A 21,436-nucleotide genomic window follows, 5' to 3' on the forward strand; every position below is an offset into this window, starting at 1 on the left:
AAGGGCGGATGGTGGGTCAACGAATGTATGATAACTAGTTGGATATGTGCGAGAAGAGAGTGACTGCTGTAGGTCTCTCGGGGAAGAATATCCAAAATCTCCACATGCCTTGCCCGCTCCGAGAAACACAGTTAAGACAGAACGATGAATTGGGCGCCACATAATAAACAAAACTCATGAAAATATGACTCGTTGCAACTGCCGTCCGCTCTCCACCCTTCCTCATGTTGAATGAGGACGACCATAGAAGTTGAAAGCCAATCAATCTATCGAGACGTCAGTAACACACCAGGGACATACCTCACACACGGCCGATCCTTTTTTTCTAGATCGGCAAGCAAACCTACCTCGGGGTTCGTCAACGAAGACCCATAAAAAGAACAGAAAAAGAAACGTTATCCGCCGGCAATCTTGAGCCTCGAGCGACAAGCAATCACCCGACGACACGCGAGGAGGTTGTCACTGCAGCCCCCTAAACCCGGCCCCGAGCTTGATGGGGATGTTCTTTCCGCTCAGGGTCTGCGGCTCGCGGACCATGATGGCCAGGCGGACAGACTTGCCGGTGCTGCTGCTGCTGTTGCTGCTGTTCGGATCGCCGAGGTGGATGTCTTTCTTGTGCTCGAAGCCGAACTTGCGGTAGTAGGCCGTGTTCTTGTCCGAGCTGGACTCGAGGTACATGGCGCGGTTCTCTGCATCGGCCTTTTTTCGTGTTTGGGGGTCTCCCGTCAGTAAAAAGGTTCTTTGAGTGGGAGTGCTTGTTCATTAAATGATGTATTGGCCGGGGGGGGATCAGTCTTTGGCGATCGGGGTTGAGGGGACCAATGAAGAAACGGGCATATGAACATATAGATATAGCAACGGAAGAGACCTCATTATCATACCTTGAGAGCCATGGCCTCGATCAGCTTCCGCGCGTAGCCCCGGCGTTGACCGCTGGGTTTGGTACCGATGTAGACGAGGTAGTAGCAGTCGTTGTCGCGCTCGCCCATGACCTCGTGCATGGTGTGGTGGAGAAGGGGCAGCAGCTCGGTGAAGTAGCGGTACCGGCCTCCGGCCGTGAGCTGATAGTATAGACGCCAGGCCCCGGAACGCAGGACGGTTAGCCAGTCATCGGTGTTGGAGCCGGGTGGAGCCCTAGCAGGCAGGTTTATGTTAGTGGGAATGTCAGAGTGGTGATGCTATGAATGGGGATTTCTTAGTTTTCCTTTGCACTGTGAGAGTGTGTAAGAAGAAATGTTGAAAGACAAGGAAGAGGGCTCAACGGGTCGAGAAAGCGATTTTACTTGCGCTACTCCCCTCAGGGGGAGAGTAAAATTCATCGATCTTTTGTATATAATACAACGGCGCATCAACCAGGGTACGTAGGTCCGTTTCTGATCAGATCCAATGCTCCGATGTTGTTAAAGGGCAACTGTCCATGATAGGGTGCTTGTGTGTAAATGCAATGACCCAAAGGAGGAAATCGGGATTGAAAAGACGAACTTACCAGAGGGCAACCCCCTCGTAGTCCGGTCCAATAGTAGTGACAAGGCCGCTAATACAGTGAGCCGCGACGATATATTTCATCATGTCAACATGAAGCTTCCACCTAGCCTCGTCCGACAACCCAATCATGTCGTCGGAATCAAGCAGGTAATGAGCGAGCTCATCAGTCGCGAAGGCCTGAGCGATGGAGCGGCCAACCTCTACATGCTCTGAGAGGTTGACAGTGCGGACGTAATCGCTCCATTTCTCCGGCAGGAGAGAGCGTTGCTTCTTGAGTTCGAGCCCGGCTAGGGCTTGGTCTATGGCGGCGTTACATGGACCGTTATTGGTGGTCAGGGTAACGGACTGAACATTCGCCATGCTGGGCTAATTCAAACTTGATCGACTGCATCCAATGTTCGTATCAGTATAGTCAAATCCATGTCAAGGGAGAGGTATAATGAGTGGGGCAGTAAGTAAGTGTAGATGCTGGGACCCAACTGACAATTTCTACTACTACTACTACTACTTCTTTTACTACTTGATATATTCTGGATGGAATCTCCCGTGTGGACCTTAGACAGTTGAGTCCTTGATACGGGCATAAATCTCGCCGGATGACGCAGGCAATAGAGGGTTGTTCGTAGGTCAACAGACATCAATGTAGATTTCGAATGGGTCAAAGGTTCTGAGGAGACGGGTGACAAGATCTTCTTGGGAGTATGAAGACGAGGAGAGTAAGACTGGAGTTATGTGATTGATACCAGGTGAACGGCTTGAGATGGGATAGTGTTGGGAGATGAACTGGAAGAGCGAGGTCAGGTTAGCAACAAGGAGCAAAGCGTCTTGAAGCAACTACACCCAAATATATGGGGCTGTTAGATGGTGACAAGAGCAATCGTCCAATGTTTGTCCTGACTATACTCGAATCTAATCCTCAGCGTAGCAACTAAGTGTAGTTTCAAGCACAAAGGGCGAAGAGCAATCGAGACTTAAGTAGGACCGGGGAGTCCGTAAGGTATTACGGCAAAAGCATGTAGATCAATGGTACCATGAATACAAGGCAAGCGTGCGCGTGGGATGAGGTGCAGGATAAGCAGGCGTCAACCTGGGGAGAGCCGCACGCAGTGTAAGACATGGTAAAAAGGCAAACAGGGATACCAGTCCTGCCCCAGGTTTACAATGCCGTCGATCGGAGAGCGAAGCTTCGAGACATTACTTAATCTTGGGGACGTAGCAAACACGAGACCTGCGAGCTGGTTTAAGAGGTACGTAAATTAAACTGGTAGTCGGCTGAGCTACTTGGAAGTCATGAAGTGAAATGACGATGGTCTGGATGGCCGAGCGATCGGTGAGAGGACGATGATAGCTCCAAACGGATTGCATGGAAGTCATGCGCCTAGCATTCCACAGCGGCTAGTGGATAGCCAAAGTGGGGTGAGCCGATGATATGCTGTCTTTCCGACGCCATCAAGACAAGAACAACCAATCGTTCGTTATCTCTTCTGAACGGGATTGCCTTGAGGTGAGGCGAGCAGGTGAAAGAAGGTTTGAATCCCTGTATGCAGTTACAGCCCTGCTGTCAGATGAATGAATGCCTCAATCCGTCTCCCAGTCCGTACTTGCTAGAGTCGTTTTGCCACTTCTTGTGCTGCGAAAAAGTGGACAAATCCTGCTACTGTGGCACCATGGAGGTGGTTCATGAGCAAACTTTATGCTCAGCTATTTTGACTCGGGACCGTGGCAGGTTGATCATCCAGACCGGACATCCTAGACCTATTCTCCTTGGACGGGGGGCCGATGCGGGGATGACAACACTTTGTAGAAACTCTCACACGAGATTGATTGAGGAAAGCTGCAGTATGGTGTGTATCTGTTCTTCCGTTGTTTAAAAAGCAGGTGCCTCTCCATAGAGGAAGGAGAGCGGATATCTAAGACAATGTGAGTTTCCCTCATTGCCACCAACCAATGATAACTCATGTTTCTGTCATTATTGCTTCTCTTGTTTTTCTTCTGTCGTCATGGTGCTTTCTTTTTTCTTTTTCTGCTTCTTCTTCCTCTTCATCGTCATCATCATCATCTTCTTCTTCTTCAGTTCGGCTTTGTCGCCGTGTCTGTGCATGTGTTCGTGCTTCCGTCTTACATGCGACGAATCTCTTGTTCATTCATATACTTGTCCAAACCAGAGTCAAGGTGCTTCCACCACTCGAACAGCATTGTATCGCAGATGAGCTTGAACCAGGGAGTGAACTTGAGCTTGGGGTCATTGAACCGGTCTTTCAACTCCTCGGGGCTGACGTATTCCGTAGCCTGGGCCTCGTTCTTGTTGATGTCAAGGTCCACGTTGGCCTTGATGAAGAGTATATAATCGACTATAGGAAAGATACGGTAAGATGGGGCCACGACATATAAGCGAAGGTGGGGGGAGATGACATACTCTCGTGCTCGCCCCATTTCCCGTCGCTGGGAGCCTTGTAGTGGATTCGGGTGAGGAAGCGGAAGTTATCAAAGGGGACCTGCTCCTTCTTGATGCCCAGCTCATGGTCGAGTTTTCGTTGTGCGGCCCGCTTGACGCCCTCGACGGAGGTAGGTAGATCGGATCCGGTCTCGCCTGGGATGCTCAATGGGTGGGAGCAGCAAGTGTTGGTCCACATATCGGGGAAGGTGATCTTCTCGGAGGCGCGCTGCTGGAGGAGCAGGCGGTTCTGGTCGTCGAAGAGGAAGACGGAAAAAGCGCGGTGAAGGAGACCCTTGTCGATGTTGGTCATCAAGTGGCCTGGGTTTAGGTCAGTCGCATTGGCGCATGAGCTGGGGAACTGATGGCAACGTACATAGCTTCTTGCTGGCGGTACCAATGGGCTTGTCATCCTCATCAAGGACGATACAGACCTCGTCCATCAGTCTGATCTGCTCCTCATCGTGCCCCTCAAGCGCCACTGAGGTGGTATCGATCTCGGGGAACAGGCGCAGGATGTTCTCCGCGGAGATTGGAGCAGTCTCGGTGGCTGTGGTCGTAGTAGACATGGTGGCTGTTTATTCGAAGAAGGGTACAAGGCAGTTGTCCGGGAAAAAGAAAGAAAGGAGACCTGGGGGTGCTCGAGGAGCCAATGTAGGTATTTAGAATCGTCAGCAAATTATTGGGGTCAAAACCCCCCACCTGGGCGGTTGTAAGGGCGCAATAGTGCAGGAGGGGCAATTTTACAGAGAGACCCCGAAATTACTTGACTAGCCTAGGACTATGGGGGGGAGCAGGAGGGGCAGGGCAGCAGGGGGCGCGGGCAGGGGTTTTGGTTCTACAGTACAGTCAGGTTAGTCTGCTGTAAGTTAGCGGTTACACAACGGAACGGAACAGCTGACAGTCTGACAGTCAGACAGTCAGCCACCACACTGGCCCGACCCGGGTGCTCCTCTTTGATCTCGCCTTCATTCATGTTCCTCGGGATGGAGATCCATATGCAACGACAGCCAATTTGTAGGTGGTACCGTTGTCTCCTTTCCAGAGCCATGTTTACACCAAACGGAGTTAGGCATCTTTATGTTAGGTTTGAATTTTTAAAATCTTCTTTTATCTATCTGGTCAGACTATATTCCCTGCCATTCAGGCGCATCTGACCACCATGTATAAATTCGATCCCCCCCTTTTCCTCGCCATGAAGCTAGACACCCTAATTCGATGGTTTGTTCTTCTGTTTGTACTGGATAAACCTGGTCAAGTTTAGCGAAGCTTCATCAGCGCGCATGCGTAGTTCTGTGAAATTCCTCTTGTCCACTTTCTTCGCCATGGCCTTGACCTTTGGGACTACTTCCTCCAAGTACTTGATAAAATTGTCCTTCCAGAAAACTTCTTTGTCGCATGCCTGGTTTTCATCCCCGTAAATATCAAACAGCTGGTTCAATGCCTCAACAGTATCTGCTGCCGGCGTTTCGGGCAGCTTGGCCACAACTGTGACCAGGAACACGCCGATTTCACGGTTGAGCTGCAATGGCGCAGGATCTAGAGCAAGTTGCCCCAACACTCCAATACACTTGACTCCAAGTCCTTGGAAAGGATCTTCTACTTCCGCGGGCAAGCCGGTCGATGCATGGTAAAGCGACATAAACTTTTTAGGCTCTTCAGCACCGAGCGGCGTCTTATCATGCAATGTTCGTGCGAGCGCCCAGGCCAAGCTCGTCACCATCGTCGCCAAAGACACATCCGACGTGTCGCTCGAAAGCACATGCGAAATTGTCTCTTTCCAAATCATCTGCGCTGTAGGGGTCCAGGCTGCTGAAACTGGGGCGTTGCTGCCGCCAGAGAAGTCTATGCAGGAAACTGTCCAGGCGATGTTGTTGAGCGCTGTAAATGCGTGACCACGAATCAGGAGTGTCTCTTTTTCATTGCCACTAGCGCTTTTCGCGACTTTGATTATCGTAGGTATGGCCGTCTGGACGAGTGACTTCAGCGTTGGCAGATCGTCGAGTCCAGTAACCTCATCTGGATGGTCGTCTGCGCCTGTAACCATATCCATATCGGCTTCCATCTCATCATCGTCCATTTCGTCGCCATCCTTCCCTGCATCATCGTCTGATACATCATCGTCACCATCAGCATCCATGGCAGTGTCTTGGTCATCGAATCCTTTGAAATCATTTCCTGCCTTGTTGCCTCGCTGTAAAGTATCTTGCAGAGCGGTGCCGATCGATGCAAGAACCTCTAGGGCCACTTGTAAAACCTCGATGGGATTCGAGTCACTGGCAGGCTTTCCGGAGCTGGCGGAGGCAGGAGCAGACTCAATGGCATTAGCTAGCGTCGGCACAAGAGACGCATCACTGGACTTGTCCCTGCCAGGATTCGAGTCATCCCATTCCATGACGACGAAGATGTTGTGTAGCACACCACAGGCCAGGACTGCCTTGAAGTCATTCCCGCCTTTGAAGGACATGAGATGCTTGAACACATTGTTCTGAGTATCGCCAAGTATCCTCTCCACGAACTGTCGGTTGTCCTCAGTCAATGTCATCAAGCATGAAAGGGCGCTGTTTTTGGCACCGTTGTTGATGAGACTACTTGATACAAGTGTAAGCAGGAACTCAACAATGCGCTCATTGCGGACAATGGCCTCAAGAATATCATCCTGGGCTTCAGCCAGTGCATTTATGATTATGGCCAAAGATTCACAAATCTCGTAGCCAACTTGTTGCTCAGCTTTCGAAGCTTTACCGAAAGCTGCATCTGAGCCCTTGAGAGAGGCTGTGGTTCTCTTGGCAGCATGCTCAATAGCCGTGAGAAGATCGACTCTGAATAGATGAACGCAGAAGTCGACCTCTTCTTCCTGCGTCAGAAGCTTCAAAATCTCCCATCCAGCTGCGCGGCTCTCAATGCTAGAGTCGGTCAAGGTCTCGGTGAGAATAATGTGGACGACTTGCTCTCTGAGCAGCAGTTTCCGGCACTTGGTATCCTGGACGATATTTGCAACAGCCTTTGCAGCGGCGGTACGAGACACTGGCTCTGAAGCCTGTAGATCTTTAAGAACGGGCAGAATACTCTTCTCCCTCAGCGCAGCAAGCTCCGGGTCCGTGGGTGGCTTGACGGGTTTGGCGAGAGGATCGGACCTCTGGGCCGTGCCTTTGTTGCGTCGCGATTTGCCCATTTTGCCCCTTGATTTAAGTTGAAGCTGTTCGAATAGCTGTTGTTTGCAATAGCTGCGTGGAATTCAATAATTCATAACCTCTGAACTGATCGACTTCATGGAAAATTTCCCATGGAAGGCCTGTATGTCCACGGTCGGTGACGAGTGGACCTCTGACGGGTAAGCTAAAGCACAAGGGTCTTAGATGTGTTTGGCGGGGCCGAATTAGTGGACTTACATAGTTAACTTACAGTAACTACTGGAGGTATCGCCAGCGTATGTACTATATGTACGTACACATGTACTCTAGCGTAGGTATCTAATCGATAGCCATCGCTAGCCCCACATTGGAAAAAAGTTCTGGGAAGGAACGTCCCGATAGTGCAAAGCATTCATTTTTGGCGCCAGGCCAGCCGAAAGCAGTTCACCTCAACCGACATTTTTTCTTCCTGTGACAAGGCAGATTGATAGATTGCGAACGCGCAACCTGGCACAGAGAATCATCATGCCTCGCCGCGCTGCTTCGCCAGCGCTTTCCGAGGCTGAAGTCGATATCGCCGGTTCACTCTTCGCCAGCGGTGCCGACGATGCGAGCGACAACTTCCCCAAGGGCAACGCGAAAGACGGGTTTGGCTTCGATGCCGGCGGCATCCTTGATGCCGATGGAGATGGCGACGACGCTGACGGCGACGCAGCCTTCATTGCGCTGAAGCAAGCCGCTGCTTTTAGAAAGAACTCGAATGTGAAGGGCAACTCGGTCAAGAAAGGTGGTGGTTTCCAGGCCATGGGTATGTCGTATAATGCACCAAATTTGGCTGCGAGGCTCGAGGGCTAACAAATCATCCAGGTCTCAATGCGAATATGCTCAGAGCCATTACGAAGAAGGGCTTCAAGCAACCCACGCCCATTCAGCGAAAGGCCATTCCCTTGATCATGGATCGGAAAGATGTGGTTGGTATGGCCCGAACAGGATCCGGAAAGACTGCCGCCTTCGTTATCCCCATGATCGAGCGCCTCAAGGCACACAGTCCGACCGTTGGTGCCAGAGCTCTGATTCTGTCTCCGTCCCGTGAATTGGCCCTTCAGACGATGAAGGTTGTCAAGGAATTCGGCCGAGGCACAGATCTCAAGTCTATTCTTGTAGTGGGAGGAGACAGTATGGAAGATCAATTCAGCGATCTCGCGTCGAACCCCGATATTATTATTGCTACACCAGGTCGATTTCTACACTTGAAAATGGAGATGAACCTGCAACTGTCGTCCATTCAATACGTGGTTTTTGACGAGGCCGACCGCCTTTTCGAAATGGGTTTCGCCGCCCAATTGACCGAGATTCTGCACGCTCTGCCCTTCTCGAGGCAGACTCTTCTTTTCTCGGCTACACTGCCGGCATCGTTGGTCGAGTTCGCCCGAGCTGGTCTGCAGGACCCGAGCTTGGTCAGATTGGACGCAGAATCTAAAGTATCGCCGAATCTCCAAAGCGCCTTCTTCAGCGTCAAGGGCGCTGAAAAGGAGGGTGCTCTTCTACACATTTTACAAGACTGCATCAAGATGCCTCATGGCTCGCCCGAGGGTAACGAGCCCGACTCTGAAAAGGCGTCAAGGAAGAGGAAAAGGGGCTCCGAACAGAGCGGAAGGGGAACACCAACTGAGCACTCTACGATTGTCTTTACAGCCACCAAGCACCATGTTGAGTATTTGCAAGCACTGCTGAACCAAGCTGGCTATGCTGTCTCTTACGTATACGGTGCTCTGGACCAGACGGCGCGTTTGGAGCACGTCGAGAACTTCAGAATGGGTCGATCAAATATCCTGGTGGTTACTGACGTCGCTGCCAGAGGTATTGATATGCCCATGTTGGCCAACGTCATTAACTACGACTTTCCCCCCCAACCCAAGGTATTCGTCCACAGAGTTGGTCGTACAGCACGTAACGATCAGAAGGGATGGAGTTACTCACTGGTCAGAGAAAGCGATGCACCATACCTCATCGATCTACAGCTTTTCCTTGGCAAGAAGCTTGTCCTTGGACGGGAAGGCGAGACATCTACATTTACGGACGACGTTGTGGTTGGTGCGCCTATGCGAAGCAAGGTCGAGCCCAACGTCGAATGGCTGAACAAAGTTCTATTTGAGGATGTAGATATTAGTACGCTCCGAAAGGTCTCGGAGAAGGCGGAGAAATTGTATTTAAGAACAAGGAACTCGGCGTCGAGCCAAAGCGCAAAGCGTGCGCGTGAGGTGGTTTCCTCAAAAGCATGGTCCGAGCTACATCCTGTATTTGGTGCAGATGCTGGTGCTATGGAGAACTCGAGGGCTGAGATGCTCGCCCGAATCAGTGGTTACCGACCGCCGGAGACAATCTTCGAAAGCAAATTGGCAAACGGTAACAAGGCAGCAGATGGAACCGCAGCAATCGTTATGCGGAACCTGAGGAAGCATATCACTCCTCGAAATCAGATCAAGAAGGACAAGGCCGTTAAAGGGAAGAACGAAGATGCAGAAATGGAGGATGCTGAAGATGCTTTTGATGAGGAAGGTGACGTTCAACCGGACGGTGAAGTTATCCTTGCCGATGAAGACTCTGATTCGGAGTTCGAAGTCACCGTGGGAGACGACAAAAAATCATCCAAATCCGGTTTGGATTCATTCCAAGACTCAGAGATTTTCATGACATATACCCCCCGTACCATCAACGCAGCTGAAGAACGGGGTTATGGTGTACATTCGGGAGGCAATTTTGTGGAATCCGCCCGAAATGTTACTATGGACTTGACGACCGATGATGGAGCCAAGTCGAAGATGCGCTGGGACCAGAAGAGCCGGAGATATGTGGCTCGTGATAACGACGAGGACGGAAGCAAGGGCAAACGCATGATCCGTGGCGAGTCTGGCGCCAAGATCGCAGCTTCTTTCCAATCTGGCCGTTTCGACAAGTGGAAGAAGGCGCAACACATGAGGATGCCACGCGTTGGCGAGGCGGAGAAGATCATGCCCAACGGTCCTGGAGGTCAGACTGGTGGTCTCAGATACAAGCACAAGGCGATCAAGGCGCCTAAGGAGGCCGATAAATTTAGGGACGATTACCACGAAAGGAAGAAGCGGGTTGATGAGGCTAAGGAGAACAGAGTTGGACGCTTCAGAGATGGTGCAGGTGATAAAAGAGAGCTTAAGGGCGTTCATGACGTAAGAAAGGCGCGACAAATCAAACAGCAAAAGATGGAGAAGAATGCTAGACCCAGCAGGAAGAAGTAGAGCAGAGGCAAACTTCAAGTCTACAAATATAAAGCATACTTGAAAAGCTGCTTTTTTTATGCTGCAGATAAAAAAACCCCAACCACACTCTAGGGCCGCATGTGCTGGAAAAATCATAACAGCACACCCCCGGCCTGTGAAGACTAAGATTTCATAGTTGCTCAATTTTTGTTCTCACAACTGCAACTTATGAGCAAGTAATCGTTGACTGCTGCAGCGGCATCATCGATATATACCGACTAACCTAGCCCACTCCGAATGATGCGACCGCGATAGGATAGGGCAAACCCAATACCGATGAAACGCCAAAAGCCCGGGCTGTAACCCGGTCCGGAGACATGATGGGAGCGTCCCTGAGATTGTCGGCGTGCTCGAGATCCACGTCGGATGGTTCATCTGGACAATGACGCGGAATGCTCTTCGCAATCGACCACAACAATCTGTTATACGACTTGGGATTTTCCTATTTGGATTCTCAGCAACACATTTCTTGGGCCTCTAGGTAGTCTGCTGTTTACAGGATCGCCGCCGGTATGTCAATGTAATTCGCCGTTGGGCTCGTGGGCGGATGAGTCGCCGCCATGTCATATTTGATGAAGTGTATTTCTTGGGAGTGAAAGTGCTTGTATGGATACGGTTGGTGTCAATACTCCTCTGAACCTTTGGAATTGACACGAGGCTTTGTTTCTAAAATGACAGGACTACGTTTGTATCTGCCGCTTGTAATTTCATATTGGACATAAGGCTGCTTGAGAAGACCTCAAGAAACTGTATTGACTTCTATAAACACTTAGTGAAAACACGAAGCACGCACAGATGAATGAAAACGACCTCTACTAAATACAAAATCATGCGAACTTGCCTTATGAGCTGCTACTTTTGAGGGATGTTAGATAAGCATCGTGCTGTAGTGAAGTGGGAAATATATCTTTGCGACACATGTAGGTTAGATTGTGACTATAGAGAATAGGTGGTTCACTTTCTTGTGAGGTCACCGAAGAAGATTTCTAGAGACGCTCGATATTAAACCGGAATCAGCTAGCACTCTAGGAAATGTAAAGTTAGTAATGCATCCTACACGAACCTCACAGCGGTAATAGATTTAAATACTGAACTCGACGCGACTGTCAGAAGTCGAACGAACTTGCTGCCCCCCAGGAACAACATGACCTCTACCATCGTTCACATCATTTGAGATGGTCAAAATAGTTACTTGGTTCGAGAATCGGATTGTTAATTTTTGGAACTCACTTAGACCTGGCTCAGAAAGTTATAAGGGGTCGATTATACCAGCTAGATGCTGTCACTATGACCGGAATAAAATGGGTTCTTGAAGCCCCGCTAGCCGACGGCGTTTATAATTACATCGCGACGGACGAGACATTGTGAAATGATTATTGAGTACATAAATTACAATTTTACAATGTATATCCTTCGACCCGAAATGGTGCATCCAACACATACGATACTCCCAACGGTACTGTGGTAGCTAAAGTGATTGGTATCTTCAATGAGGTTGCGCTCTACATAGCTGGAAGCATATACTAAGGTGAATATGTGGAGGAAATAAACTGGAAGAGATACAGAATAGGTCATATTAGGGCAGTAATCATTGTTAATAGTAGGTATAGTCTACTCTAGATTGGTCATCATAATTACCTGCTTTCGGTGTGGCTTTCTAGACAAGGAAAGTATATTTTGAGAGCATTGTCGTGTTGGTGAAGAGAAATCTACGGAGCAACAAGAAAACTTGACGATGAAGCCTAAATCTCAACATCGGTTATCATAGCGCAACCATGTCAAACCACCCCACCTATGATATGATTTTCTACAAAGTCGAGAGACTCGATGTATTTATAGACACCGGATCGACAGAAAAGGCATCTCGAAAATGCCTATCGAAGTCTGCAGAAATAGAATGGGGACGCAGCAGCCTCGGCGCCACCAACTTATCCGTCAGTATACGATGGGGGTAGTGTCTCGATCACTTATGGCACTGATAGAAACCTCAAAGCAAATTTAAATTGCTGAAATGAGAATATTGTCGAGGTAATTGCCGCAGTATGTCGATAATACTGGTGATGGGAGGTTCTCGCCCACTAGGCAATTTATCAATCGTTACTCGAAAGGAGTTGAGGAGTCACAAGTGAGAGAGTTAGACGTGAGGGTATATTCAGTAAGTACAATCTGCGGATGGGAAACCTCCTGTACAGCGTGCCGTATCATCAGGGGCCAGGACTGGCTTCCACGGACCGAATCCAGACCGCCCTACCAACCCTAATAGAGCTGCTAAAGCGAGTAAGAAATGCAAAAGTAAGGCGAGTTGTAGAGATAAAAGCCGGGCTCATAGGAAATATCGAAAACTTCGGGTTCGTAGATGGGAATCTGGACGGTTAGGGTTCCGGGAGATGCGAATCACAATCGGACTTAGCAGGAATTCCCTCACCAACGTACACTGAGAAGACGCAATTGCATCAAACGAGCTGTGAATTATCTATCTTTACATATTATCTTTCTTAAAACCGACCCTTCACCGGATGCCATGCTAAAGTCGAATTGACATTAAGCGTTACTCGCCCTGTATTTGTGTACCTGTCCAATAACACCGCCGTCAACACTAGTATATAAGAGAAAGTCTACCATATTCTGTACCACGCCAATCGTGTTGCCTACCATGCTGCTTATGTATCATCCCCATACTTCTGCATATTTTTCGGCCATCGTTTTACCATTTCTAGTACACGAGTATAACAACCAATGTTGCGCCTGATCGCAAAGTTCTGTCTAGACCCATGCTAGTTTTCACAATCAAGTCAATTGGGCGATCATCTCATCCCCGTGTGCATTTATGATCCAGCTCTGCTGGTTTTGATCATCGAGGTATGGTAGAGGCCGCAATGTTCCGTCAAGTAGGCATGCCCTTACGGCATCTTCTGTCCCATCCTCATCTCGCTGTTTTTGAGTCGCCCTGTAAAGCTCTACGGCGAGCAAGACAGGCCACAGCAACGCAAGAATAGGGAAGCAAATAAGAAGTGCCAAAACGTGGAACAGGTAGCTCCTCTTATTCTTGATTTGCGGTGCCAAATTCGAGAGAAAACTTTTGGGCTCGTTCATGAGAACCGATAGTGAAAAACTTCCGAATATCCAATATATCATCACGAGTATGATGGTCATGGCGAAAGCGTCGGTCTGACCAAGTGCTATTTGGAGCCCCAAAGGGCTGACAGAAATAGGAGTCGCGGTTGGATACGCAGTCGCCACAGAATGCTGTTTTTGCGCCCAGTAGTTGTTGATGTAGTTGGCAGACATTTTGGGAATTTGGCTGAGTATGGCTGGAACTCTGTCGCAAGTGGTATAGTTGCGAGGTTGCTATGTGGAAGTCTGTTTGTAAGGATGAGTTCTAGAGTATTCAATGTAAGGGAAGAACGTGTAGCTTTTTAGTCGTGGTCAGTGATCTCGGAAGGCTGGTACTCCATCAAAATATTTATCCACCACCACTATTTTCTCCGAAAGATCTTAATTTGCTCAGTTGAGCAAGAACAGAACCAAGGTACAGTTTTCCTGTCTAGGCTTTCGGCTCTTGTTGCAACAAAGCGTAGCACAACGAGTGCGCGTTCAGTGGCAACCGCTTCAAAAAGTTGATCACCAAGCGCGATCTAAGGCCGAATTCCAGGTTGAAAATTCATCTTGATCATCTCGAAGGAAAGAAAATCATCTGGAGCTGGCTTATGTTCGCAAATAATTAGGGTTGAAGATAGGCTGTCGCGCATTTTGTGTGCCACAGTGTGAGCAAGTTCCCCACCCAGAACCAAGGACAAGATGAAGCCAGAAAGAAATGGAAACCCGTAAATGTGAAACTATTTCACGTCCTCAGTAACATAATGGTGTGGTGGAAAACGCGAACTTATTCACAATATCCGAGATCCGTTATAAGTCAGCATGACTATGTATTATCAGAATAATGAAGAAATTCTTTGGAAAAGACAGGCATGCCCCCGACTGTAAATATTACTCAGAGAGCATGCGAGAACTAAGAAAAAATATTAGTACTTGCCGGGATTTTATTTTAAGTAATAAGCTACATATACGCCTGCAGTTTCAAGGTTTACGAGAATGGTACTAATTGAACTAATTGAATGGTTCCTGATAACTTGAAATATTCCTAAAAGCATCTGTGTAACGACAGATGACCACTCAGAGAATTTTGGCAGTAGTTTGATTCATATATTATTTGTTCCCACATACCGTAGATTATGGGATTTTGCCTAACTATATAGCAGATAAAGTGAGGATGATGCGCGCACAGAAGGACACCAGGTTTTGTAAACGAACAATTTTTGTATTATAACGATCACATCATGTCGCGTTCCCCAAGAGTTGCTTAATATCAAGTTGTCAATGGTTGGGTACACTAAATCGGGACCGCTTTCGCAAATTTAATAACAGCATTAATCTGTGCTAACCAGTACGCACCTGCAGTCTATATGGCATGCTCTGTATAAGAAGGTAGCCCGTAACTCATCATGTTGTGGACGCATCGGTATCGAATGCTTGAATTATCAGCTGCTGTTATTGAAAATCTGCTTTTTCATGGAACTCTCCGCGTGTGCTCGCACTGCTTTTAATGGATACCATTGTTTTCGGTACGGGCTAATATAGTGTTTGCCATGGAGTATGATCTAATCACAAAGTATAGCTCTGATTTAGCCAAGGAACGCTGCTAGGATTGAACCCTTCAATACTGATACCGTTACCAAAACTAGCGAATTTCTGACCATCCTGCTCAAACCTCAAGTCGTAATCCTCCCACCGAACTATCTCAGTCGCCGCGTAATAATGCAAGATGGTTCCGGGCCACGGAACAATAACCTTACCATTTGCAAGCTTGTCTACATGGCCGTGTCAGTGGTCTGATTATAAGACACAATACGAATTAGTCGACTTACACCATGATGAACATGACCCAGTCCAAACCATCTCATGCATACGTGATTGAACCCACTGGTTGAATTCTACCTGAGCAGAAGCTTTCACAGCGACTGATTTGAGCCGGTCTTTTTGCAGTCGGTCAATGACCTTAATCATATATTCACTGGCTCTGCTAATGCCAGGATAAGCTGAGCCATTCACTGGGCATATCGGGGGGTTGAAAACTTGAATATGTTAATCCAGCTTAGAAAACAGTATTCATGTTCAATAGACTTACCAAAAAAGTTCGGGAATCCGGCTACTGACACTGCCAAATAGCTTTGGTGCCCACCCTCATGGGACCAGAGCTGAGATAATTGGGCTCCATCGCGTCCGATGACTGGAAACCTCGGAGTATATGGGTCAAATCCTGTACCACAGACAATAGCGTCGTATCTGCGGACTTTTCCATCACTTGTATATACGAGATTCTCGTCCACTCGCTCAATTGGCTCGGGAATGAGTTCAACGTTCGCCTGATTCAGAGCCTCCATGTACCGATCAGCTGGTGTGAATCGCCGACAACCAGCTTTGTATCTGGTCGGAAGCAAAGCTTTGAGGCTCTGCGGATCCTTGATATTTTTGCTCATATGCCTTTCCGCTAAGTCTGTGAAGTCTTCTGCGGCTCTTGAATCCGCCCAAAGTCCTTTGAAGCTGCCAGCGAGCTGTTGTTCAATCTGCAGGCGGAAATGAAAGTAGGCTTCATGATCATCTTCTAAATGCCTAATGAGTTCTTTGGGGTCTGTAGTAATGTTCAGCTGCTGCTACCATTAATGAAACAAACAAGCTTTGCCTACAAATCACCTGTGACTCTCCGTTCTGGGAGAACACATGCGGCACGAGCCATGTTGGCCCACGGATGAAGTTGCCGATAGATTTTACGTCTATTCGGGATAGAAGTATTAGCATCAATAATGGTATGAGTGTGCTGCTTCTCACCTTTGCACATTGCCGCTAGACATTGGACTGAACTTGCCCCATTCCCAATAATAGCAATATCCTTGTCTTGGAAATCGAAATGTTCCGGCCAATTCGCTGTGTGTATAACAGGACCCCGAAATTGATCAAGGCCTTCCACTTGTGGTAGTTTCCAATTATTCAGCCGGCCTACAGCACTGACGAAAATGTCGCACTTGACCTGGATCTTTCGGCTAGGAATTTCGTTCCTTTCCAAGGAGATGGTCCATTCTGACAGACTGTCGTCCCAAGTGGCAGCGACACATTCTGTGTTGAATATCATGTGCCTCCGTAGATCGAACTTGTCAACTGTCGACTTCAGGTAGTTCAATATTTCGGGGGCCTCAGCATAGAGACGACTCCATCGAGGATTCGGGTTCCAGCTATATTGGTAGGCGTGAGATGGTATATCACATGCGCACCTATACTACTTAGCATATACAAGTTTTCAATCTTAGAGTACTCACCCTGGATAACTGTTCTCAACCCACGTTCCCCCTTCTTGGTCGTTCTTGTCATAAATGGTAATTTCAACATTTTGCAGTTGTGTTGTGACATCTTTGAGAAACTGTATTCCGGAAATTCTGAAATTATGCAGGTTCAGTCCATGCCAACTTGGTGGGAACAGATAGACTATACCCTGCACCGATGACAACAATTCGAAGGTGTTTGGGGACGAAAGCTGTTGGTTTTGGGTCCATAGCGAAGTTCAGAGCGAGTTCGAAGAATTTCGTAGTCTAGGGGGAATGGAAAATTTAGAAAATGTATTGCAAACTTCTGTCATGCAGCCAGGCCCGGGAGCGCAGCTCGATCACTAGGGTACGCAGCGAATTGTTGTGCCATTCACTTTTTCAAAAGAAAGTTAAGTATGTCATTGAAACCACTGCTCTGTGATAGCTTACGTACTTATTGGATCACTTTAACCAGAATACTCTTACGTTGCCTTAGTTGATATTAGATATGCTGTGCTCCTGCTTTCTCTTGGCCTTGATGTGTGTAAGAGAGCACAGCCTCTCCGATTGGGCAGAGATTACTGGGGCCTGCATGCATACACCGATGAACATTTAGGCAATGCCTCCCCTACACTGTATACATAGAATTTAAGTGCTAATCATAGTCCTTGGAGGTGGACATAATTGCCTAACCTTATTGTGGAGAGCGGAGTTCCGCATAATTATTCGGAGCCTGCATATTCAAGCAGATGTCCGCGTTGGCAGGGCATACTTTGACAGCCGTGTTAGGAAACGTCACACAAGAATTGGGTACACAGACGACCTCCCCTCAAAATTCGCTCGCCGTTTCATGCTCTGACACGTAGCTTAATGGAACATTAGACAATCACAGCGATCTGTTGCCTTCATTGCTTTTACGAAACAAGCATTCGACAATACGCGATTGGGCAGGGTTTAGGTTCTGTGCCGCCTCCGAGGGCTGACCGCTTCTTGCAGAATAGCATATAGCGCTTCCTCAAATAGCTAATGGAGTTTAATTGATTAATTGATTTCTTGACGTCGAGCTAAAATCTGTTGTAAATCAGACAACGCAAACCTCCCTAGGTAAAGGACGTGAGAAGCTATATTTACATTGTAATATCTGATGCTATTTCATGCCTTACGGACTGGTTATTCCATATTTCGTGCACGTTATATCTCGATCCTTTACACGTAATTTTTTATAAGTAAACAAATACTTAAACTGTGGAATGGCTTCTCCATTCATTTCTTTCCGTACAGTTTGGGCGACAAATAGATCTATTCAGCGCTATCGTACGAAGGAGAAGAAGGGATTCTTCCCCTCGTACGTGGTCTATAGATAGGGGTTTGGGGTTCACCCGCACGGCTGCTGGCTGCCGACAGCCACATCGTGGCTGTGGTGGCTTACTGCCAGCACGCCGGTGACTACCTATACTACGTAGTCAACCGTCGTACGAGACCGCGAATAGTATATTCCAACACTAGCTATCTTTTCTTTCGCGGTTCGTACGTTCGTAAACAACTGAAAAACAATTCCTTCGGTAGTGTGTTTCCCGTGGGGTCGTCTTCTTATCTGTCCTCCGGGCTGTCCTTATCTGTCCTCTGGGCCGTCCTCTTGTCTATCTTCCTAGCCGGGTAATGGTGTACGAGTCGGTGCCGGAGTTGCGGCATTCGTACGGGGACCGGGAGTTGTAGTACTCGTACAGGGACCGAGAGTTGTAGTACTCGTATAGGGACCGAGAGTTGTAGTACTCGTACGGGGTGATGGTTAAGGTGCTCTGACAGCCTCCTTGTTGTCTAATGGGTAGACGAGCTTTTCGTTTTGGGTGAGACCGCTCGGGAAGTGATACCCTTTTCGTTCGAGTGTCTTAAGCATCGCACGTTTGAATGGTCGTGATGTATACTCGAACTGGTACGTAGTCCATCCCTCGAAGTCTTCCTGGTATGCTCGTACGAGTGCTCGGAGCGTTAAGATGCCTTGATATTCGGTAACGAGCTGACCGACATACGTATTCATATGTACTCGGTCGAGGGGTTGTTCGATATCGACCGTACGATCCCAGAATTCGAATGCTGTGCCGGCTCGCCAAGCGTGGACGGAGATATCGCTCCCCTCCGCCATCTCCTCGTGCGAGAGGATATTTTGTTGTCGTGGTACGGTACCAGAGTTGTCGTGAGTAATGGTACGCATGCATAACTCTTTGTTCGTACGGACGGGAGAGGACATCTTGCAGACATAAGCACCTCCGTACGAAGAAGAATCTGTATACGTCTTCTACTCTTGTCGTAGTCCAAGGTTATCGCCCGTGTCGCGCGCACCGGTAGCTACGCGTTCTGCGGGAGATAATGAACCTATTGTCGATGCGTAATGGCACGCACGTGTAGCTCTTTGTTCGTGCGGAAGGGAGAGGACTTCTTGCAGACATTAACACCTTCGCACTACGAAGAATCTCTACACGTCTTCTACTCGTTCGTTATTCGTGCGGAAGGGAGAGGACATCTTCCAGACATTAACACCTTCAGCACGAAGAAGTCGGGGGTAGGATTAAGCACGACGTTTCGCTACGTACTACCGTACGTACTCAGATAACGCCGTCTCTTCATTCTTGCCAATCTGCGTTCACAGCCAAGTGAACACTGATCAGTGTGGAATGGCTTCTCCATTCATTTCTTTCCGTACAGTTTGGGCGACAAATAGATCTATTCAGCGCTGTCGTACGAAGGAGAAGAAGGGATTCTTCCCCTCGTACGTGGTCTATAGATAGGGGTTCACCAGTACGGCTGCTGGCTGCCGACAGCCACATCGTGGCTGTGGTGGCTTACTGCCAGCACGCCGCGTGACTACTTATACTACGTAGCCAACCGTCGTACGAGACCGCGAATAATATATTCCAACACTAGCTACCTTTTCTTTCGCGGTTCGTACGATCGTAAACAACTGAAAATAATTCCTTCGGTAGTGTGTTTCCCGTAGGGTCGTCCTCTTATCTGTCCTCCGGGCTGTCCTTATCTATCCTCTGGGCCATCCTCTTGTCTATCTTCCTAGCCGGGTAGTGGTGTACGAGTCGGTGCCGGAGTTGCGGCATTCGTACGGGGACCGGGAGTTGTAGTACTCGTACAGGGACCGAGAGTTGTAGTACTCGTATAGGGACCGAGAGTTGTAGTACTCGTACGGGGTGATGGTTAAGGTGCTCTGACAGCCTCCTTGTTGTCTAATAGGTAGACGAGCTTTTCGTTTTGGGTGAGACCGCTCGGGAAGTGATACCCTTTTCGTTCGAGTGTCTTAAGCATCGCACGTTTGAATGGTCGTGATGTATACTCGAACTGGTACGTAGTCCATCCCTCGAAGTCTTCCTGGTATGCTCGTACGAGTGATCGGAGCGTTGAGATGCCTTGATATTCGGTAACGAGCTGACCGACATACGTATTCATATGTACTCGGTCGAGGGGTTGTTCGATATCGACCGTACAATCCCAGAATTTGAATGCTGTGCCGGCTCGCCAAGCGTGGACGGAGATATCGCTCCCCTCCGCCATCTCCTTGTGCGAGAGGATATTTTGTTGTCGTGGTACGGTACCGGAGTTGTCGTGAGTAATGGCACGCATGCATAACTCTTTGTTCGTGCGGACGGGAGAGGACATCTTGCAGACATAAGCACCTCCGTACGAAGAAGAATCTGTATACGTCTTCTACTCTTGTCGTAGTCCGAGGTTATCGCCCGTGTCGCGCGCACCGGTAGCTACGCGTTCTGCGGGAGATAATGAACCTATTGTCGATGCGTAATGGCACGCACGTGTAGCTCTTTGTTCGTGCGGAAGGGAGAGGACTTCTTGCAGACATTAACACCTTCGCACTACGAAGAATCTCTACACGTCTTCTACTCGTTCGTTATTCGTGCGGAAGGGAGAGGACATCTTGCAGACATTAACACCTTCAGCACGAAGAAGTCGGGAGTAGGACTAAGCACGACGTTTCGCTACGTACTACCGTACGTACTCAGATAACGCCGTCTCTTCATTCTTGCCAATCTGCGTTCACAGCCAAGTGAACACTGATCAGTGTGGAATGGCTTCTCCATTCATTTCTTTCCGTACAGTTTGGGCGACAAATAGATCTATTCAGCGCTATCGTACGAAGGAGAAGAAGGGATTCTTCCCCTCGTACGTGGTCTATAGATAGGGGTTTGGGGTTCACCCGCACGGCTGCTGGCTGCCGACAGCCACATCGTGGCTGTGGTGGCTTACTGCCAGCACGCCGGTGACTACCTATACTACGTAGTCAACCGTCGTACGAGACCGCGAATAGTATATTCCAACATAAACATTTTATAACAATGTGAGAATTGTAAAAGGTTTCTAAGTCAACAAACGAAAGTGAGTAAAAGTGTGGAATGGCTTCTCCATTCATTTCTTTCCGTACAGTTTGGGCGACAAATAGATCTATTCAGCGCTGTTGTACGAAGGAGAAGAAGGGATTCTTCCCCTCGTACGTGGTCTATAGATAGGGGTTCACCAGTACGGCTGCTGGCTGCCGACAGCCACATCGTGGCTGTGGTGGCTTACTGCCAGCACGCCGCGTGACTACTTATACTACGTAGCCAACCGTCGTACGAGACCGCGAATAATATATTCCAACAAAAAGGGATATAAAAGCGGAGAATAAAAATTATACGCGTTATACGTATTTCCTTCTATGTCTATTGACTGAAA

At 48.5% G+C, this 21,436-nt stretch overlaps 8 protein-coding genes across 8 annotated transcripts; 1 reads left to right on the top strand and 7 right to left on the bottom strand.

Moving 5' to 3' along the window:
• Positions 1–351: 351 nt before the first annotated feature.
• Positions 352–2,311, bottom strand: BKA67DRAFT_11945 (uncharacterized protein). The gene is made up of 4 exons (XM_046094935.1): positions 1,970–2,311; positions 1,487–1,870; positions 882–1,134; positions 352–699 (listed from the first exon to the last, which is right to left on the bottom strand). The coding sequence occupies exons 2-4, from the start codon at positions 1,843–1,845 to the stop codon at positions 460–462; spliced, it is 852 nt and encodes a 283-aa protein (XP_045963495.1). The 5' UTR covers positions 1,846–1,870; positions 1,970–2,311; the 3' UTR covers positions 352–459.
• A 1,292-nt stretch (positions 2,312–3,603) lies between these two features.
• BKA67DRAFT_509752 (NUDIX hydrolase domain-like protein) lies at positions 3,604–4,488 on the bottom strand (the record flags this gene model as incomplete). The annotated part of the gene is made up of 3 exons (XM_046097265.1): positions 3,604–3,836; positions 3,902–4,240; positions 4,296–4,488. The coding sequence occupies 3 exons, from the start codon at positions 4,486–4,488 to the stop codon at positions 3,604–3,606; spliced, it is 765 nt and encodes a 254-aa protein (XP_045963496.1).
• Positions 4,489–4,744: 256 nt separating this feature from the next.
• BKA67DRAFT_544261 (uncharacterized protein) lies at positions 4,745–7,299 on the bottom strand. Its single transcript, XM_046101252.1, has one exon. It carries the CDS (start codon positions 7,092–7,094, stop codon positions 5,130–5,132), a length of 1,965 nt encoding a protein of 654 aa, XP_045963497.1. The 5' UTR covers positions 7,095–7,299; the 3' UTR covers positions 4,745–5,129.
• Positions 7,300–7,578: 279 nt separating this feature from the next.
• Positions 7,579–10,328, top strand: BKA67DRAFT_589435 (P-loop containing nucleoside triphosphate hydrolase protein; the record flags this gene model as incomplete). The annotated part of the gene is made up of 2 exons (XM_046104459.1): positions 7,579–7,861; positions 7,921–10,328. 2 exons carry the CDS (start codon positions 7,579–7,581, stop codon positions 10,326–10,328), a joined length of 2,691 nt encoding a protein of 896 aa, XP_045963498.1.
• A 2,808-nt stretch (positions 10,329–13,136) lies between these two features.
• BKA67DRAFT_652599 (uncharacterized protein) lies at positions 13,137–13,637 on the bottom strand (the record flags this gene model as incomplete). The annotated part of the gene is made up of 1 exon (XM_046106195.1): positions 13,137–13,637. The coding sequence occupies one exon, from the start codon at positions 13,635–13,637 to the stop codon at positions 13,137–13,139; it is 501 nt and encodes a 166-aa protein (XP_045963499.1).
• Positions 13,638–15,011: 1,374 nt separating this feature from the next.
• On the bottom strand, positions 15,012–16,954 carry BKA67DRAFT_589436 (uncharacterized protein; the record flags this gene model as incomplete). Its single annotated transcript, XM_046104460.1, has 6 exons — positions 15,012–15,217; positions 15,275–15,481; positions 15,535–16,038; positions 16,094–16,180; positions 16,236–16,675; positions 16,893–16,954. 6 exons carry the CDS (start codon positions 16,952–16,954, stop codon positions 15,012–15,014), a joined length of 1,506 nt encoding a protein of 501 aa, XP_045963500.1.
• Positions 16,955–18,494: 1,540 nt separating this feature from the next.
• Positions 18,495–18,953, bottom strand: BKA67DRAFT_529524 (uncharacterized protein; the record flags this gene model as incomplete). The annotated part of the gene is made up of 1 exon (XM_046099081.1): positions 18,495–18,953. One exon carries the CDS (start codon positions 18,951–18,953, stop codon positions 18,495–18,497), a length of 459 nt encoding a protein of 152 aa, XP_045963501.1.
• A 956-nt stretch (positions 18,954–19,909) lies between these two features.
• On the bottom strand, positions 19,910–20,368 carry BKA67DRAFT_529525 (uncharacterized protein; the record flags this gene model as incomplete). The annotated part of the gene is made up of 1 exon (XM_046099082.1): positions 19,910–20,368. One exon carries the CDS (start codon positions 20,366–20,368, stop codon positions 19,910–19,912), a length of 459 nt encoding a protein of 152 aa, XP_045963502.1.
• Positions 20,369–21,436: the final 1,068 nt, after the last annotated feature.

Source organism: Truncatella angustata, assembly GCF_020726525.1.
Source record: "Truncatella angustata strain MPI-SDFR-AT-0073 chromosome Unknown BKA67scaffold_1, whole genome shotgun sequence".
Classification (NCBI taxonomy): domain Eukaryota; kingdom Fungi; phylum Ascomycota; class Sordariomycetes; order Amphisphaeriales; family Sporocadaceae; genus Truncatella; species Truncatella angustata.

Excerpts from the sequence above, each read along its gene's own strand:
- BKA67DRAFT_11945 (XM_046094935.1), bottom strand. The coding sequence starts at position 1,845 with ATGGCGAATGTTCAGTCCGTTACCCTGACCACCAATAACGGTCCATGT. Across the intron at positions 1,135-1,486 it reads TACGAGGGGGTTGCCCTCTG|GGCTCCACCCGGCTCCAACA; the intron begins GTAAGTTCGTCT and ends CCTGCCTGCTAG. Across the intron at positions 700-881 it reads TCGAGGCCATGGCTCTCAAG|GCCGATGCAGAGAACCGCGC; the intron begins GTATGATAATGA and ends ACACGAAAAAAG.
- BKA67DRAFT_544261 (XM_046101252.1), bottom strand. The coding sequence starts at position 7,094 with ATGGGCAAATCGCGACGCAACAAAGGCACGGCCCAGAGGTCCGATCCT.